The 20,028-nt window shown below is 41.7% G+C and overlaps 1 protein-coding gene across 2 annotated transcripts; it reads right to left on the bottom strand.

The window, feature by feature from the left end:
• Window positions 1-4,220: 4,220 nt before the first annotated feature.
• On the bottom strand, window positions 4,221-12,433 carry LOC110524162 (amyloid-beta A4 precursor protein-binding family A member 3-like). 2 transcript variants are annotated; one of them, XM_036977966.2, is made up of 11 exons: window positions 12,109-12,385; window positions 10,371-11,744; window positions 10,204-10,234; window positions 9,972-10,117; window positions 9,306-9,392; window positions 8,541-8,729; window positions 7,819-7,998; window positions 7,051-7,263; window positions 6,476-6,595; window positions 5,943-6,083; window positions 4,221-5,770 (listed from the first exon to the last, which is right to left on the bottom strand). In XM_036977966.2, the coding sequence occupies exons 2-11, from the start codon at window positions 11,406-11,408 to the stop codon at window positions 5,699-5,701; spliced, it is 2,217 nt and encodes a 738-aa protein (XP_036833861.2). In that variant the 5' UTR covers window positions 11,409-11,744; window positions 12,109-12,385; the 3' UTR covers window positions 4,221-5,698. The 2 variants fall into 2 exon arrangements, with proteins under 2 accessions (XP_036833861.2, XP_021459223.3); XM_021603548.3 differs by having other exon boundaries at window positions 10,371-12,433.
• Between the last annotated feature and the right edge of the window lie 7,595 nt (window positions 12,434-20,028).

Genomic DNA, 20,028 nt, shown 5'->3' with positions numbered 1-20,028 from the left:
GTCCTTTAGGTGCTTTTTGGCAAACTCCAAGCGGCCTGTTATGTGCCTTTTACTGAGGAGTGGCTTCTGTCTGGCCACTCTACAATAAAGGCCTGATTGGTGTAGTGCTGCAGCGATGGTTGTCCTTCTGGAAGGTTCTCTCATCTCCACAGAGGAACTCTGTCAGAGTGACCATCGGGTTCTTGGTCACCTCCCTGACCAAGGCCCTCCCACAATTTATTTTCTCAGTTTGGCCAGGCGGCCAGCTCTAGGAAGAGTCTTTGTGGTTCCAAACTTCTTACATTTAAAAATGATGAAGGCCACCCGGGGGGACCTTCTTGGGGACCTTCAATGCTTCAGACATTTTTTGGTACCCTACCACAGATCGGTGCCTCGACACAATCCTGTCTGAGCTCAATGGACAATTTCTTCAGCCTCATGGCTTGATTTATGCTCTGACATGCACTGTCAACTGTGGGACCTAATATAGACAGGTGTGTGCCTTTCCAAATCATGTCCAATTAATTGAATTTATCACAGGTGGACTCCAAGGTGTAGTTGTCTCAAGGATGATCAATGGAAACAGGATGCACCTGAGCTCAATTTCGAGTCTCAAAGCAAAAGGTCTGAATACTTAGGTAAATAAGCTATTTTAGTTTTGTTTGTTTATATATGTCCAAAAAAAATTCAACAGTTTTTGCTTTGTCATTATGTGGTATTGTGTATTAGATTGATGCGGGGGAAAAAATATTTGATCAATTTTAGAAAAAGGCTGTAACGTAACAAAATGTGGGGAAAGTGAAGCGGTCTGAGTACTTCCCGAATGCACTGTATATTTGTTAGCTGAGGGATTGTCCTGAGACATGCAAAACATGTCAACATGTTGAACTATTGCCCAGTTCCTGTCCTATATTTGGATGTGTGTAATAATCACTTTCCTTTCAGCACAGAGGGATTGGCCTAGTCCCAGAAATGTCAGTCAGAGCATTGTAATGTGGGGGGGCAACCAGTTTGCCTAGGAGGACAAGGATTGGCTTGAAACCAGAGTCTAAACACTCTCACTGACGTGAACCATGGACTCAAATGCAAACACTAAGATTAACCTGAAATACATACAATATTACGACTGTGTGATTGAACCACTACATGACAAAGGTCCATAATAAGCCAGATGAAGACGAAGAACCTAACAGGCTGGGGAAAGTGTGCGTGGCACCCAGCATCACTCTTACCTAGCTTATGTGATTGGCTGGAAATTTCAGAGGGCGGAGGGAGTGTTTAACCTGTGTGTTACGGCAGAGGTGGTAGGCAGCTTACACTGGAGCAGCACTGTCAACACAAGAGAACACTGAATGATGAGCATTCACATTGGCTCGGTTTGTAGGGAGGATGAGAGCGACGCACTGAAATGAGGATGAGGAACAGGGGATCTGGAGTAAGGGAAAGGGAAGACATCATCATCATACACACAGTGGCTAGTGGCTAGTATAGCCTAATGGCCATAAAGGATTCATTCGTTCATTAGGCTACAGCATGGATATCAATTTCATTCATGATAAAAGGGGACATGTTCAGTAGAAACGTTAGAATCAGAAACAGAATACATTATATAATTTGTATAAAGAGAAATGTTGATTCTTTATATCCAAGTTGTCTGTTTATGGGATGTAGAGCCAAGTACACCACAAAACCTGTTTTGTTCAATTCTCAAGTGATGTTCTTCCAGAGTAGGAGCAATAGCAGAGTCCCAATCCCCATGTTGTGCTGCAAGGTGCTACCAACCCATTGTGCAGCACTATAGGAACAAAACATGAGGGAGAGCAGAGTTACTTACCTGTGTTCTGACCCCAAAAAAATTACACAACAGCAGTGCTAGCAACTCCACTTGGAAATGTCAAACAGGCAGAAAAATAGGGATATTTGTTATTTCAACTGATAACTTATTTCCACTTAATGCCAAAGTACATGGATAATTCAGGTGCAGGCGGGAGCATAGTGTCCTATAAGTCCTACTTCCCTACAGGCAGCAGACGACACCTGTAGATCACACCAGCTTAATCCAGAAAATAAACAGGCTCTTTTAATACACCTGTGATGGAACATTTTAACTTGTGAAGAGACTGTCTTGAAAATGTTCATCTTGTCTTAGTGTCATAAATAATCTTTGGTTCCTGCCTGTGCTTGGTAAAGATATGAGGGGGTGGCGACATGACATCCTCCTTAGGACCACCTGGCAAAACACCCAGAATATGTTCTATAAGTTAAGATAGGAGACTATGCCAGAGACTTGCTGGAATCAACCCTATGAACTATGCCAATGTAACATGTCTGTAACCTGTATATAAGAGATCTGACGGGACTGCCCCGAGAGAGCTCCTGACAGATGTGTACTATGGTGCATCCAGTTTGATGGAACCTCTCCAGTTAACTGTTAATAAACAATTATTAATTTAAGATCGACTTCTAGTGACCCTGTGTAGAATTTCCACGACACACCTTTGTACATTACATATGGGTTTAGTGTAGCTACAGTTGGAAAACTTTGAGAGTAAGGTTATCTAATATGGGAGAGGAGAAATATGAACAAAAACACACAATCGCACGAATGACAAAGCACGAAGGTGACAGTCCTAAGCCATCCTGTCACAAGGAGTCCTCTCAGGACTGCTCATGTTGATACTGCAATCCTCATTATCCCAATTGGCTTATGTGATTATGAGACTTCTATATGAACTTTTGCTCAACAAATCCTTCCGCAACCTATCATTTGTTCATAAACAGCATTGTTTCACCTAAATTAATTAATTGGTGAACACACAACTGATTTCACTTGCAAATTCAATTTAGGAAATTTCATAGGCCATCCCTAGTGCCAAGCCATTGTTTGTGTATTCATCTTTGTTCAACTAGCTATACACTTTATCCCCAGTAAGTCTTTATAACATGCTCATTACCATAATGTGCAAATTATTTAATACTACATCACAATATTCAATTCTCTAAATCTCTCTTCACAACAATCAGATCAAACGGGTGAGGCTAAATGTCAGCCACTGAAATGGCTATTGAACACAATTCAGTTGAGAACCCAGATGGGACATTGAATGTCGTGGGAGGATTACAAATAGGCCTACTCAAGCCCTAACTGGTCTCCCCCCATTGAGCATATCAACTGACCTGGGCTCAAATAAAACATTAATAGTGCACCATAAAATACATTAAAGGGACATTACTATGTTTCATGACAATAAGTATGACCACATATTTTGAGAGTAGTGGCAACATTTCACACAATTTGGGGGTAAAACCCTGAGAAGGATGGTCCAGTGTGGCTCAATTGGTAGAACATGGTGGTTGCAGGGTTGTGGGTTCAATTCCCATGGGGAACCAGTATGAAAAAAGTACCAAAATGTATGCATTCACTACTGTAAGTCACTCTGGAGGGTCTGTTAAATTGACTAAAATGTAAAAATCTAAGAGAAAGTAAGAAAATGCCATACCAGGAAACGCTATACAACTATCACTCAAGAAACGCAAACCTAACATTTTCATTAATTATCAATAAAATTAAGGTATTCATGAATCAAACTGGAACTAGATTACATTTAAAAAATCATAATACCAGTGTTCAAACAAGTCAGCAAAATTGTTACACAAGCCATACAACTATGGAGCTCAATTTAAAATGGTTATACAATAAAACTATGAAAACAAATACTTAATATGATACATTAGAATACATGACATGTTATCATAGCGATACAATTAAACATTTTAACATGCACCTACAGTCCTCTCGTCCCAGTGATGCTAACGTGTGTGAGGGAAAAAAAAACAGCCTACGCAGTATTACTGATTAAATTAGCTAATGTAGCCGAGAGGCATGCTGGACTAAAAAGTAATATTCTCACCTTTTTGAATCAATGACAATATTCCTATTTATCAGTGAAGCTGTCCCAAATAAGTAATTTAAGTAACTCGTTAATTCAAACTCTCCATTTCAGGTGTTGTAATTGGAGATTAAAACATCTGCCCCCTGGACGATGTTGATTGGCTAAAATATGTAACATATAACAAGTACCTACACATTTCTTAGTTTTTTTTGAAGATGCCTTCCTTTAAAAAATAGAAAACATTCTGCATGATATATTGCATGCACACAACATTCAACAGGATTTGTGTTCGCAAAATAATTAGTGGCACTGCAGTATACAACTAATTTCAATATTGGAGTGATTAAATAATTATCAAGACAATTTTATTCCGTTGCACAACGTTTTGAAACATTCGCTATTGTGTGCCCTTAATACATGACCCTGGTACTCACCTGTGGTGGCTAATGTGTCCGGGCCATATCCCCATCACAGAAATTATGTACACAACTGCAGTCATTAAAAATATACACTAAGTGTAAAAAACATTAAGAGCACCTTCCTAATATTGAGTTGCAGCACCGTTTGCCCTCAGAACAGCCGCAATTTGTCAGGCATGGACTACAAGGTGTCAAATTGGCTGGGCGTCCTTTCGTGGAGGACCATTCTTGATACGCATGGAAAAGCTGTTGAGCGTTTCCCTGTTCAAAAGCCCCTTAACTCTTTTTTCTTGCCCATTCACCCTCTGAATGGCACACATATGCAATCCATGTCTCAATAGTCTCGAGGCTTAAAAATCCTTATTTAACCTGTTTCCTCCCCTTCATCTTTCTACACTGATTTGAAATGGATTTAACAAGTGACATCAATAAGGGATCATAGCTTTCACCTGGACTCATCTATGTCATGGAAAGAGCAGGTGTCCTTAAGGTTTTGTACACTCAGTGTATATCTCTAACACTAAAGGCAGTTACCTTCATTTCTGAAAATACAGAACTAACTTCTGAATTCTTCCAGGCACTGAAATGGGAACAATAGGGAATGGCATGCACAACGTAAAATCTTTCAGCATATTAATAGTACACTGTTCGGAGATACATAATAACAATGTAATACTGATGTAGTAGTCGCTTGTTGATGTGCATGTTACTCAATTACATTGTCTAGAGGTGGGAAGCACGTAATGACGAGACATACGGACCAGCTTTCTTAAATTAGGCTCCTCTCCATGAATTCAAGTTCCACTGAGCTGAGGCACATCGGCAACTAAAGAATGGCGGTGGAAGTAATTAATTGCAGGTACTCATGCTTTTCCTGTTCAGAAAGATAATTAGTATGTTAGTAAGATAACTGAGATCGTCAGTAGGAAAAGTGAGGTTATCTGCTTTAACATTTCATAAATATAAACAAGAGATGTATTAACAATTCTATCTTTGAAAACATTTGCTGTATCATCCTGATATTCTAACATACATCATAAAATATTCTGTTGGTGGATAACCCCATTATGTAGGGGTAGCCTAGTGGTTAGAGCGTTGGACTAGTACCCGAAAGGTTGCAAGTTCATATCCCCGAGCTGACAAAGTACAAATCTGTCGTTCTGCCCCTGAACAGGCAGTTCCTAGGCCAATATTGAAAATAAGAATTTGTTCTTAACTGACATGCCTAGTTAAATAAAGGTAAAAAAACAAAAAAAAATTATGTTCAGTGGTGTATCAATAGCCAGGTGATACAGTCCAATTGCATAGTCCAATTTGAGGCTGCGTGTGTGCATGTGTATAGCTTCCAAATGGTATTCTTCCTTGTTTGCTTCTGAGAGCACAGGCAGCATTCTCTCCTACGTTCTCTCAGAGAAATACTGGAGTTTCTTGTCCCGTTAGAAGGCGATATGTAGAGGCTGGCATGGTCTTCAAGTGAATCTGTTCAGAAAGACGAACACAGCCATGAATGACAATGCTAATATTTCTTTGACCAATTCATTTACTTATTGAGTCATGTTCTGTCAATACAGAGAAAGTTAGATTTATGAAATGAAAGTCAGTGTGAAATCTAGTGCTTCTGATCGGAGTTGGTGTTGAATTCCTCTCTCACCTCCCCGACTGCGTCAGTCAAAATGTGGATGATCTTCTCGTGAGGAGTGGCTACCACACTCTGCCCATTGATTTCAATGATGCGGTGTCCGACCCGGATGCCCCCTTTCTCTGCGATCCCACCACGCATCAAACTGCAGATCTGCTCAAGGCAACAGTAGGATGAGAAAGATAGAAAATACAGATTAAAAGATAAGTGAGAGAGTGAAAGTGGACAATTGACAATTTTAGCTTGACTACTATAGAGTTCCTAAAGTGGATGCCGCACATCTACTATTCAGTCTAAAATGCTGTTAATTGAAGATTCACTTTTATCTTTATTCCAGACCATGTTCACTGTGATAAATGAAAAGAACCTCAAATTAATACTACTCACTATTGATTGGACTGGGCCTTAGCAAAATAATAATAATAATAATAATAATAATAAAAACATAAATAAAACATGAATGTTGGATCCTGTTGGGGGATTCTGTCTGGCAGTTGTATTCATACAAGTTCGTAGAGTAAAATAATAAAGCAACTGTCACTTACAATCCCGTCCTCTACACTGAAGCCCAACTGAAATTTTGGGTCCGGTCGCTTGATAATTGCCATGGTGACGGGAGGGCAGTGAACGATACTGAGCTTCACCTCTGCTTGGTTTTTTAAATCCTTTCACAAAAACAAAAGTGGAAAATACATAATACAAATACTAGAAAGATGTCTGCCAACGTATAGTAAATGTCTGCAAAGATAAATGTCTCTGTCACCTTAAAGTACCTGTTCACTAACTGTTCACTATCCCTATGCATTCTGTGCTTCTTAGATAATGAATGACATTCACAGAATGAGAGGAGTATTGTGTGTGCATGGAATACATTTAACATAACAACATTAGGTGACAAAATGCAACAACCTGCCACCAGGTCCAAACTCATGCCGAAATAATAGCTGGAAAGCAAACAAACCACCAATTCTTCTTCCTCTCCACATATCACACGCATCCGTCTCTATGACTTCAGCAATACAGCACCATCTAGTGTACATTCTAGGAACTATACAATAGACACAGCCAAGACAGCTCACAGGAAAGAATGAAACAGGCACAGACACAGTCCCCCTCTTACCCGTATTATACTCTGGCAGGTGGCTATGGGGAGGCCCACCAGGCTAGTGCCATTGACTGACATGATGCGGTCTCCTATGCTGAGGGCCCCGCAGCGTTCTGCAGGACCACCGTGGAGCAGGTTGGCCACCATCACCGTGGGCAGGATGGAGCCCCAGCCCGACTCCACCACAGCCACCCCCACTATCTCCCTGGGAGCCTTGGAGATGGACACCTGGACACAGACAGTATGGAGATGGTTTAAGAGAAAGGGGGGATTTCATGGCTGGTGTTCAGTAGGGAAACGCTGTAGCAAAACGTTTTGCAATTGCAAACAAAAAAAACAATGTTCTTATTGGAAAAGTTCAGGTATTAACTCACTCCATTTCAAAATGTTTTTTCCCCAACTGAACACAACGTTGATGTACATTCCACTTAAGACACATCATGAAATGTATGGATCTGTTTCAATACTGTCTTGAGTGAGATAGGAAGTGTTTGTTGCATAGTGTACAACCAGCAAATATCTATTTAGTTTATGAAGGCCAACATTTAACTCCATGCACAACCAAATGTTAACATAAAACAGATTTCATAGGCTCCTGGTTGATGGTTAAATCGCCACTGACTGCGTTCGATACGCGAACATGAGTCAATTAGATCAAGAGTAAAAACAAATGCTTATCTAGGCTAAAGGTAGGAGGAATACTGCGTTTATAGGCCGACACTCAAATGGAAACGCTGTCTGGTAATAACAACATGGTGCTGAAATACTGACGGGTTTCTGTACCTCTCTGATGTTATCTGAATCCGAGAAGTGTACCAGGTCTCCGTTATAGTGCTCCTGTGTCCCCAGGTAGTCACTGTACTCGCTGGGCCTCAGCTCACTGGCCTTGATGTCGTTGGCATGGAGGAACTGCTGGTAGGCCACACCGAAGGCCTGGCCAATCGCCTGAGCGATCACCTGGGCCTGCATGCAGGAGAGACACAGTGAGTCAGTGGGCATGTTCAAACGTGTCCCAGCCTGGCAGGTAAGAGTACGATAATCCTTGTCATATAACAATATGGCAATCCTGTTCCTCCTCACAATCTTACAGAGCGTTTCAAGTTGTCAAAATAGGCTGTGGCTAACCATCAAGATATGACCCATTGGTTTACCTCAATCCTAATATTAAACCTAACCATAATCTATCCCAAACTCTAACCTAACCATAACACTAAGGAACTGCTAATTTCCTCTTGTTTAACAACTCCTGGCATGGAAAAGTAACCTGGGTGCCAGCCTGTTTGTTTTTGTGTTCAACAAAGCTCCGTTACCTAGTTGCATGGCAAGTACTGATGGCTCAAGTACTGTAGAAAAAGACTGGCACTGGGAATAAAACATATATATAAATATTAGTTTTTCTTCTTCTAACCAGTGCAACCTAATCTGATTATTTTTAAACAAAAAAATCCCCACAGAAAACCAATTGGACATACAAATGCTGTATGGTTTCTGATTGAATGACTCACCTCGTCAGAGTTGAACACATGGCAGAGCATGCAGCACTTTTTCTGTGGCCCGGGGGAGTTGACCCCAGCAGGGTTCCCCTCCTGGCCCTTACGCCCCCCGGCCGGCTTCTTGCGGGCCATCAGAACCACGATGCTGCCGATGTCTGCGATGTAGGAGATCATCTGGAGAGGATGGTCCATCATGGCCTCCTGTAGGTGGAACAGAAGGGATGAATGTGTGGAGGAAACATGTACTAACTGTTCACTAACACCTTCATGTAAGTTAACTAACACGTTAATGTTACCGAGGCAATGATTTTTGGTAAAAGAATGTGAAAAAATCCATGATGTACCCATTCTCACTAGGTCTAACAACGAAGAGGGCTAGGTTAGTCTAAGGCTGCATTTACACAGGCAGCCCAATTCTGATATTTCTTTCACTAATTGGTATTTTGTCCAATTAGATCAGCTCTGAAAAAGATCTGATATGAAAATATCTGATGTAATTGGTCAAAATACCAATTAGTAGAAAAAAAATACTAGAATTGGGCTGCCTCTGAACACAGCCTAACAGCACCCACTATATATCTAGACGCAGTCAGCCATGCAGAAGGGAGCAAGCTGACAAACTGACCCACTTTGATTCTCTTTACTATTCAACTGTAACAGGACGAGTTTGACTCAAATTAGAGACACTGCTATTCAAGGAATGACCTTCAACTACTTTGTCATCCATCCAAACCACGTCATGCTCGGCTGATTGTGTCAGTGGCAGCAGTTGCCTACCTGTGTGTCTGCGCTGAGGATTTTGATGCGCTGAGTGGAGATGAAGAGATCCACCTCGGTCATAGGCTGAGACTCCCCTTCTGGGGCCTGGAGGAAGACAAGAGCAAACCTTTTGATGATACTTTTTAAAACAGATCACCCATTCTTAGCAGAATGGTCTGAGCCATTCTGCCACCTCTGGTCTATTGGCCCTCCCATCCTTATGAGGCCAGTTTCACACTCATCCCAGTCGAAGCTCTTCTCTGTCCTGGCATCCTAAGGAAGGAACCAGCTTCCCTCTAATGTCAGTACACTCCCAGTAACGTGTGAAAACCTACCTCTTCAAACAGAATCTTAAATAATCTCACAGTCCCCCCCAAAGAAGAACAAACACCTTACCATTGCACTTGCCTTTCCTGCACTAACACTTGCATTTATCTTTTCATACTATCATTGACTTTGCTTTATTGAGGAAAATGTTTACTTACTATGATCATAGCAACACCCCATAGCAAGAAATATAACCCGCAAATGGTTCTGTCACAGCGTACTCTTACCCCAGCGGTCCGCAAACCACTGTGATATGTGATTTTTCTTACCTAGCTACCTTAAGATTAATGCACTTACTGTACGTCGCTCTGGATAACAGCGTCTGCTAAATGACTACAATGTAAAATGAAAACTCACTTTGATCCTGTCCACAGCCTCCTGGGCCTGTTTCATTCGAGCGTTGGTGGAGGGGTTCTTGTCAGACTTGAGCTGGGTGGAGCCCAGGTACTTGGCCCCAAATATGACCCCATCCAGGAGGTCATTTGGATCACAGGGGCCAGGCACTGACAGAAATGCATTACTATTATTATTTAAGAGAGTCTAATGAGAGAAGCATAGAAGTTTTACATACAGCCTAAATTAAGATTACCGTCTTTATAGGCTGGGCGGTCCTCTGAGCCCTGTAAATTAAGAGGTTAGTGATTACTGAACAAAGTGAAAGACACAGCTCATTTGAACCAATCATCAGCAAAGTAATATACACTAATAACACCACCATTCATCATTGATAACCATATTTTAGCATGTCAAACTTACCCGCTGACTGTTCTCTGCAGAGTCTACCTCTGGAGCCTCCTCCCCTAACTTCATCCATACGGGCTCTGGGACCTCGTCCTCCGGGAAAGACTCCACGGAGTCATCCCTGTGGCGCAGCCGCCAGCCGTTCCCAAAGTGTTCCCAGAACCTTTCGCCATCCTCCTGGTTGTAGGAGACCGACACCACCGCGTCCATCTCCCCTCTCCGGGCCATGTAAGGAGGAACCTTGATGTCAGAGGAACTGGGCTGGGCAGCCCCTATCTCTGTACACTCCAACAGCCCTAATAGGTCTCTCTGGTTACTCTCTGAGAAAAGCATCTCCGAGGCCTGTTTCGGTTTATGCTCTGGGTCTGGTAGCAATGGGCTGATGTCCATCAACAGAGATTGGCATGGAGGCTCAAATTCAGAGGGCTCAGAGAATTCTGATGGTGGTGGTGTAGGGTCAGAGGTTGAGTCCCTGGGGAGAGGGCTTTCTCCAATGACCTGGAGTCGGTTTAGCAGGTGGTGGATCCGCGTGTGGTCTTTGTCACCTGTTCTCCTGATCTCAACCTTCTCCTCCATCGCATCCCCCACCTCTCCTCCCTCTTTGCTAGGATCCAGAACCTGTTTGGTTGGGGTGTTATCCTCAGGAGCATAGTCGATTAGCTCCTCCTGGCTAACTACCAGAGAAGAAGCTGCAGTGTCACTGGTGTACAAGGGAGGTAGGGACTCACTTAATCCGTCCTCTAAACTGTCCACAGGGACCAAGGAGGGAGGGAAGCTAGGGTCGTCCATCTCTTCCACTGAACCTGCTTCACTAGAGTCGTCTGACCTCCAGTCCAGAGGAGGGGGCTCTATTAGGTTAAAGGAGTCCAGGTCTTCTGATTCAGGGTAAGAAGCAGCTCTAGAGAACTGGCTTTGGCTGTCTGGCTCATCTACAGCAGGTCCACCACAAGCAGTGTTCTCCTGTTGAGCTGAAGGTGAGGAAACGGTTTGTTTCTCCTGGTTTCCAGCAGAGCAATTACCTGCCTCCATTTTGTGGATAAGAGCACGGATCATAGGCAGCACATACAAGCCCCTTTCAATGCCTAGTAGGGTGTTTATGCAATTTATAGGGGTATCTGTCGGAAGTTGGTATTTTGTATTTTTTCACTGTGAAAGTAGACCGTTTTTGCATTCACCACTTCTTGTGCAGGGGAATAATGAGAGCAACCACTCTTTTTTTAGTCTCTTCATTGACCTATGTCCATCAAGATAGCAGTGCTATTGCCTCAGGCTCAAAGTACATGTCATTGTCATGCGTGTCACCAATATAGAAAGTACCCTTTGTGCATTCAGCCTATGACAATATGGTATGGTTTATTTGTATTAGGCTATTAATAACATTTGATCCATCTGTAACAAAATGACCAGTAAAAGAGCTATTACCAATATAAAAATTGCATAAGTGATTATGATCATGGTGAGCTACTCACTTACAAAAAAATACAAGACTCCAATCTTCTGAAAATAATTACAGAGAAAATACATTATATGCTGGCAGTGCTGCTAGAGAAATTACAGTAGCTGGATTGTCATTGCAGTTTGGATCACCCGCTAATTTGCTAGCTATCTAATTTAGCTACCTTCGGCTACTCGGCTAATTTACAGTCAAGACGCGTCACTAAATAAGCTATCTCCCTGCTGGTTTGACAATTACGAGACATTGAGGACAATATTGGCATTACCAACATAAATCTGACATGATCCAGATGCTCACCCGGTTAAATTCTGGATCCGAGGACTGACAACTGCTTGAATTTAACTGTCACGGATGAAGTTTACTTGTTTGGGAACTCAGCACCAAAACAGAGAAGTCAGCAATGCAAGTCAGCTAATAGTAATAGCTACAAATGTAACAGAATTTTGATAAGTATATTTGCTGGACGCTCATATCGTGTTTATGATACATAAAACGATGTCGTTGTTTCACTGCTGTCAAGCCGACACTCGCAAAACGCGGTCTACACAACTCATCCGCTCTTCAGTTTCCGCCTGAATTTATTGCGCGAATACACACCACTTTACGGTACCGCGTGTTTTCTGGTAGGGGGAACAGTGTAGGATGCACTGTCATGCAGAGACAGAGACGATAGCTACAAATCATTCAAAGAAAACAGTTTGAAGCGCACCTATTAAATCTTCCATATTCCAAATTCTACCAAACATTTTATTTCCTTTTCGTGACTAAAAATAACTTTGATATCGCGGGTAAAATTAGGCTGCAGAGGCTGCAGTAGCCTAAGGGTGGTGCTGTTTATGAAATGTTAAATTGTCAAAGCACACACACACACACACACACCTTCACAGCAAGATCGAAGTAAGCTTGATGTTTTTTTAGTAGAAAATTCATCCATGTAATGACCATTTCAAACCATACGATGCCAACTTAAAATATTGGTTAATATAATTGGTTATTCTATATTACAGTGAACTTTTAAGTAAGATAATAAAACATTTTGTTGGCGCTGTTTCTATTTCTCCAATTGCACCCTGTGTGGCTGGAGTTAAAAAAAAAGGAATAAATGAGTGGCACCTTTATCTGGTAGACCTCCAATTCCATGAAATAGACTGACCTGGTGAAAGCTGGGATACTTATTGCGTGGCAGTTTGATGTTGTAGGGTGTTTTAGTTTCAGACATGATGCCCATTGATACTGGTAGATAAACGTTTGAATGCCACATAATATCTGAACGTCATTGCCAATCAGGTGCGTCCCTTTATTGCAGCAATGTATCTATATGCCGATGGGTTTGTTCCGCTGGATATTACTTTATACCACAAGGCTAGGGTAGGATTCATAATTAATGGTTCCAGCAAGAATATACCATGAAGGGATGCATTTGATCGACAACGAAGTTCCGATACCCTGTTGCCTTTGCATGTTGTTTTACTGGTATCTTTGGTCCCTATGTGTGCCATAAAAACACATTTCAAAAACGTATTTTTTCTTACTTAATATGACTGCATGGGGCAGTATTGAATAGCTTGGATGAAAAGGTGCCAGAGGTGCCCAGAGTAAACTGCCTGCTCCTCAGTCCCAGTTGCTAATATATGCATATTATTATTAGTATTGTATAGAAAACACTCTGACGTTTCTAAAACTGTTTGAATGATGTCTGTGAGTATAACAGGACTCATATGGCAGGCAAAAACCTGAGAAAAAAATACAACTCCTGGTGGGAAATCTGAGGTTGGTCGATTTTCAACTCAGTCCCTATTGAAGTTACAGTGGGATATTGGTCATCTTGCACTTCCTAAGGCTTCCACTAGACTGTCTTTAGAAACTTGTTTGAGGCTTCTACCGTGAAGTGGGGCTGAATGAGAGTGGATTGAGTCAGAGGTCTGGCAGCAGTCACGCACTGGTCACGCGCATTTCACAAGAGGGGTATCTCCCTATTCCAACCGGAATTCTCCGGTTGGAATATTTATTGAAGCTTTATGTTAAAAACATCCTAAAGATTGATTCCATACATCGTTTGACAGGTTTCTACGGTCTGTAACGGAACATTTTGACATTTCGTCTGCAACTAGTGAACGCGCTTCGTGAGTTTTGATTTGTTTACCAAACGCACTAACAAAAGTAGCTATTACCGAACAAATGAAACATATATTGTGGACCTGGGATTCCTGGGAGTGCATTCTGATGAAGATCATCAAAGGTAAGTGAATATTTATAATGTTACAGTATTTCTGACTTCTGTTGACTCTAACATGGCGGATATATGTATTTGTTCTCTGAGCGCTGTTCTCAGATTATAGCATGGTTTGCTTTTTCCATAATGCTTTTTTGAAATCTGACACAGGGGTTGCATTAAGGAGAAGTATATCTTTAATTCCATGTATAACACTTGTATTTTCATCAACATTTATGATGAGTATTTCTGTAAATTGATGTGGCTCTCTGCAAATTCACCGGATGTTTTTGGAACTACTGAACATAACGCACTCAATGTATACTGAAATGTTTACCGAACAAAACATACATGTATTGTGTAACATGAAGTCCTATGAGTGTCATCTGATGAAGATCATCAAAGGTTAGTGATTCATTTTATCTCTATTTGTGCTTTTTGTGACTCCTCTCTTTGGCTGGAAAAATGGCTGTGTTTTCTGTGGCTTGGCTCTGACCTAACATAATCATTTGTGGTGCTTTCGCTGTAAAGCCTATTTGAAATCGGACACTTTGGTGGGATTAAAAACAAGATTACCTATAAAATGGTATAAGATACTTGTATGCTTGAGGAATTTTAATTATGAGATTTCTGTTGTTTTGAATTTGGCACCCTGCACTTTCACTGGCTGTTGTCATATAGATCCCATTAACGGGATTGCAGCCCTAAAGGTAACACAAATCAGCATACGCTATCAACCAAAATAGCCTGGCATGGTAATTACAATATAAAAACTTGAAACACAGTTAAGTCAACTAAAAGTAGGTTTGTTATTGTTTTGAAAGAACAAAAAACGAATAAATCTTAAAATTAACCAAATAAATTGCTTAATTTAGAAATACATCACAGTGTGGTTTCATCTACGTACCTTATATGCAAAATACAATACATACTCTACGTGTCTTGTTGAGTCCTTGTGTTCTCTCAGAAGAGCAGTGTGTGTTTCCTGGTACACTACATGACCAAAAGTATGTGGACACCTGCTCCTCGAACATCTCATTCCAAAATCATCGGCATTAATATGGAGTTTTTTATTTATTTATTTTACCTTTATTTAACCAGGCAAGTCAGTTAAGAACACATTCTTATTTTAAATGACGGCCTAGGAACAGTGGGTTAACTGCCTGTTCAGGGGCAGAACGACAGATTTGTACCTTGTCAGCTCGGGGATTTGAATTTGCAACCTTCCGGTTACTAGCCCAATGCTCTAACCACTAGGCTACCCTGCCGCCCCAGTTGGTCCCCATGTTGCTGCTATAACAGCCTCCACTCTTCTGGGAAGGATTTGATGGGGTTGAAGACAGGGCTCTGTGCAGGCCAGTCAAGTTGTTCCACAACTGTATGGACCTCACTTTGTGCATGGGGCATTTTCATGCTGAAACAGGAAAGAGCCTTCTCCAAACTGTTGCCACAAAGTTGGAAGCACAGAATTGTCTAGAATGTCATTGTATGATGTAGCGTTAAGATTTCACTTCACTGGAACTAAAGGGCCTAGCCCGAACAATGAAAAACAGCCCCAGACCATTATTCCTCCTCCGCCAAACTTTACAGTTGGCACCATGCATTGGGGCAGATAGCGTTTTCCTGGCATCCACAAAACCCTAATCCATCCGTCGGACTGCCAGATTTGTGAAGCTTGTTTCCACTGCTCCAGAGTCCATGGGGGCGAGCTTTACAGCACTCCAGCCGACACTCAGCATTGTACATGGTGGTCTTAGGCTTGTGTGCGGCTGCTCGGCCATGGAAACACATTTCATAACAGTTCTTGTGCTGACATTGCTTCCAGAATCAGTTTGGAGTTTGATAATGAGTGTTGCAACTGAGGACAGATTATTTTTTACATGTTACGCGCTTCATTACTTGGCGGTTCCGCTCTGTGCGCTTGTGAGGCCCACACCTTTGCGGCTGAGTTGTTGCTGCTCCTAGACGTTGCTGCTCCTAGACGTTTCCACTTCACAATAACAGCCCTTACAGTTGACCGGGACAGCTCTAGCAGGACATACATTTGACGACCTGACTTGGATTGCATTGGATTGCATTGGAAGACGAATGTGCTTCAGGTCCCACTGGCTCTTTTCCATCACTGCTTTAGGAGGGTTGTTAATTGCCATGCTATATTTTATTCAATATTATCTTACTCATCTTTGTAAACTAGAAAATGTTTACTATCCATTTTTATTGTGTTAAAATTGGATTATGTTGGCTAAAAGTTGTTATATACAGTAAAATAGTATTTTTCATATCTTTTACCTGGCCTAATAGTGGCATGTCATGCTTTGCAATGTTAATGACTATGGATTAGTGATCTGATACTGGCAGATGTGAGAAAATGTTCACCATCCATGTTGACTGTGTTAAACTTGAATTATGTTAGCTCAAAGTTCACTGTAATGTACAGTAAACTAGTGTTTTTCCAATGTTGACACTGGCACGATATGGGTATGTTATGCTTTGCAATGTGAATGACAATGCATTCGTGATGTACTAGTGGCAGACGTGACAAAATGTTTACCATCCATTTTCGTAGGCCTACAAACATGAGCATATCAGAACCACTGTACACGAGTGTCTACAACCTTTATAAACAGATTATGCCAAGTTAACGGAAGAATCCTGCGTGCCAGTACTGACATAACATTGATAGCGTTAAACAAGTCGCTGTCCAAGTGCTGATGTACCAAGCATTTTAACCTGCGTCTTTGGAGGAGGTGGCCATGGTGCTGAAACGTCTGCGAGGACCGGTGAGTAAAGGAGGCTGTCCTCCGCCTCTCTCCAATCCTGACGACAAACAAACGATTGATTAAAACGTAGACCTATTAGCAGATCATTTTCAAATCTTTTAGATAAAAAACGAACTATTATCACACTATTTTGCCTTATTCACCATATCAACAAAAAAAGCTCCACATTGTCTTGTGCTATGTTCAGTTGAAGTCGGAAGTTTACATACACTTAGGTTGGAGTCATTAACACTTGTTTTTCAACCACTCCCAAAATTTCTTGTTAAGAAACTATAGTTTTGGCAAGTCGGTTAGGACATCTACTTTGTACATGACAAGTCATTTTTCCAACAATTGTTTACAGACAGATTATTTCACTTACAATTCACTTTATCACAATGCCACTAGGTCAGAAGTTAACATACATTAAGTTGACTGTGCCTTTAAACAACTTGGAAAATTCCAGATAATGAAGTCATGGCTTTAGATGCTTCTGATAGGCTAATTTACATGATTTACATAATTTGAGTCAATTGGAGTTGTACCTGTGGATGTATTTCAATTGTACACCTCCACAATTCTGGTTCATCCTTGGGAGCAATTTCCAAACCCCTGAAGGTACCACGTTCATCTGTACAAACAATAGAATGCAAGTATAAACATCATGGGACCACGCAGCCGTCATACCGCTCAGGAAGGAGACATGTTCTGTCTCCTAGAGATGAATGTACTTTGCTGCGAAAAGTGCAAATCAATCCCAGAACAACAGCAAAGGACCTTGTGAAGATGCTGGAGGAAACAGGTACAAAAGTATCTATATCCACAGTAAAACGAGTCCTATATCAATATAACCTGAAAGGCCACTCAGCAAGGAAGAAGCCACTGCTCCAAAACCGCCATAAAAAAGCCAGATTATGGTTTGCAACTGCACATAGGGACAAAGATCCTACTTTTTGGAGAAATGTCCTCTGGTCTGATGAAACAAAAATAGAACTGTTTGGCCATGATGACCATCATTATGTTTGGAGGAAAAAGGGGAGGCTTGCAAGCCGAATAACCCCATCCCAACCGTGAAGCACGGGGGTGGCAGCATCATGTTGTGGGGGTGCTTTGCTGCAGGAGGGACTGGTGCACTTCACAAAATAGATGGCTTCATGAGGAAGGACAATTATGTGGATATATTGAAGCAAATGGGTCTTCCAACTGGACAATGACTCCAAGCATACTTCCAAAGTTGTGGCAAAATGGCTTAAGGACAACAAAGTCAAGCTATTGGAGTGGCCATCACAAAGCCCTGACCTCAATCCTATAGACAATTTGTGGGCAGAACTGAAAAAGCGTGTGCGAGCAAGGAGGCCTACAAACCTGACTCAGTTACACCAGCTCTATAAGGAGGAATGGGCCAAAATTCACCCAACTTATTGTGGGAAGCTTGTGGAAGGCTACCTGAAACGTTTGACCCAAGTTAAACAATTTAAAGGCAATGCTACCTAATACTAATTGAGTGTATGTAAACTTCTGACTCACTGGGAATGTGATGAAAGAAATAAAAGCTGAAAGAAATAATTCTCTCTGTTATTATTCGGACATTTCACATTCTTAAAATAAAGTGGTGATCCTAACTGATCTAAGACAGGGAATTTTTACTAGGATTAAATGTCAGGAATTGTGAAAAACTGAGTTTAAATTTGGCTAAGGTGTATGTAAACTGACTTCAACTGTATGTGTCTTCTTTGGCAGCGGCAGGGCAGTCAGTTGTGTTGGCGTGTCTCCTTCCTTTACTTAGCCATGCCTTCACATATGGCGATGGGCTGAACAGCTGCATTGGTGGACTGCTGCGTTTGAGGAAAAGCAGATTGGATAGGTGGCTGACTGCGAGCGCATTTCGCTTGCCTGTCAGGATGTCATTTATGCTGCTGAATTTACACTTGCATTTACTGGTGGATATCGCAATGGTTTCTACTGCCTTCAGAGGTGACAAGGAGACCTGCATTTAGCTTTGTAGCTTTGGAATCCCCAAACACTCTCCATCCCATCTACTCTGAACACCTCGCACAGGTGTCTCACTGCATTGTCTCCAAACTGAATGTCCAGCTCTTCAGGCCACAAGTCTGGATAGAGGATCTTCACGTCTTCAATTATCTCTCTCTATTTACCTGCTCTCATTGTCCATTGTGCTGATGTGGGAGGAGTGTGTTGGGGTGAACAACTTGGGAGTGAACACTTTCTCTCTTCCTCTGTAGGACTTGAGCACATTCACAAGCGACTGCAAAGACTCTTGCATTATGTACCTCTAAACACAGCAGTCGTGGTCTAAAATTCAGGAGCACACAGCTTTGTTCACTTCAAATGTTAATCAAATTGATCCCGCCCGTGTTGAAAGCGTCAAAGTAACGATCTGTAAATGCACGTGACAGATGTAATCTTTTTCAGGATGAAGGTTTACACGAGTCACAACGTTGAGTGAAATACAGTACTATTTTTTTGTTCACCTTTATTTAACCAGGTAAGCTAGTTGAGAACAAGTTCTCATTTACAACTGCGACCTGGCCAAGATAAAGCAAAGCAGTGCAACAGAAAAAACAACACAGAGTTACACATGGAATAAACAAGCGTACAGTCAATAACACAATAGAAAAAAAAAAGTCTATATACAGTTTGTGCAAATGGCATGAGGAGGTGAGGCAATAAATAGGCCATAGTAGCAAAGTAATTACAATTTAGCAGATTAACACTGGAGTGATAGATGAGCAGATGATGGTGTGTAAGTAGTGATACTGGTGTGCAAAAGAGCAGCAAAGTAAATAAAAACAATATGGGGATGAGGAAGGTAGATTGGGTGGGCTATTTACAGATGGACTATCTACAGCTGCAGCGATCGGTTAGCTGCTCAGATAGTTGATGTTTAAAGTTAGTGAGGGAAATCTCCAGCTTCAGCGATTTTTGCAATTCGTTCCAGTCACTGGCAGCAGAGAACTGGAAGGAAAGGCGGCCAAAGGAAGTGTTGGCTTTGGGGATGATCAGTGAGATATATCTGCTGGAGCGCGTGCTGCGGGTGGGTGTTGTTATCATGACCAGTGAGCTGAGATAAGGCAGAGCTTTACCTAGCAAAGACTTATAGATGACCTGGAGCCAGTGGGTCTGGCGACGAATATTTAGCGAGGGCCAGCCGACTAGAGCATACAGGTCGCAGTGTTGGGTGGTATAAGGCGCTTTGGTAACAAAACGGATGGCACTGTGATACTC

The sequence above is a fragment of the Oncorhynchus mykiss genome, chromosome 5, assembly GCF_057628025.1.
Source record: "Oncorhynchus mykiss isolate SJ-2025 chromosome 5, ASM5762802v1, whole genome shotgun sequence".
In the NCBI taxonomy this organism is placed as follows: Eukaryota; Metazoa; Chordata; class Actinopteri; order Salmoniformes; family Salmonidae; genus Oncorhynchus; species Oncorhynchus mykiss.
This window is presented reverse-complemented; position numbering and strand designations above follow the sequence as displayed.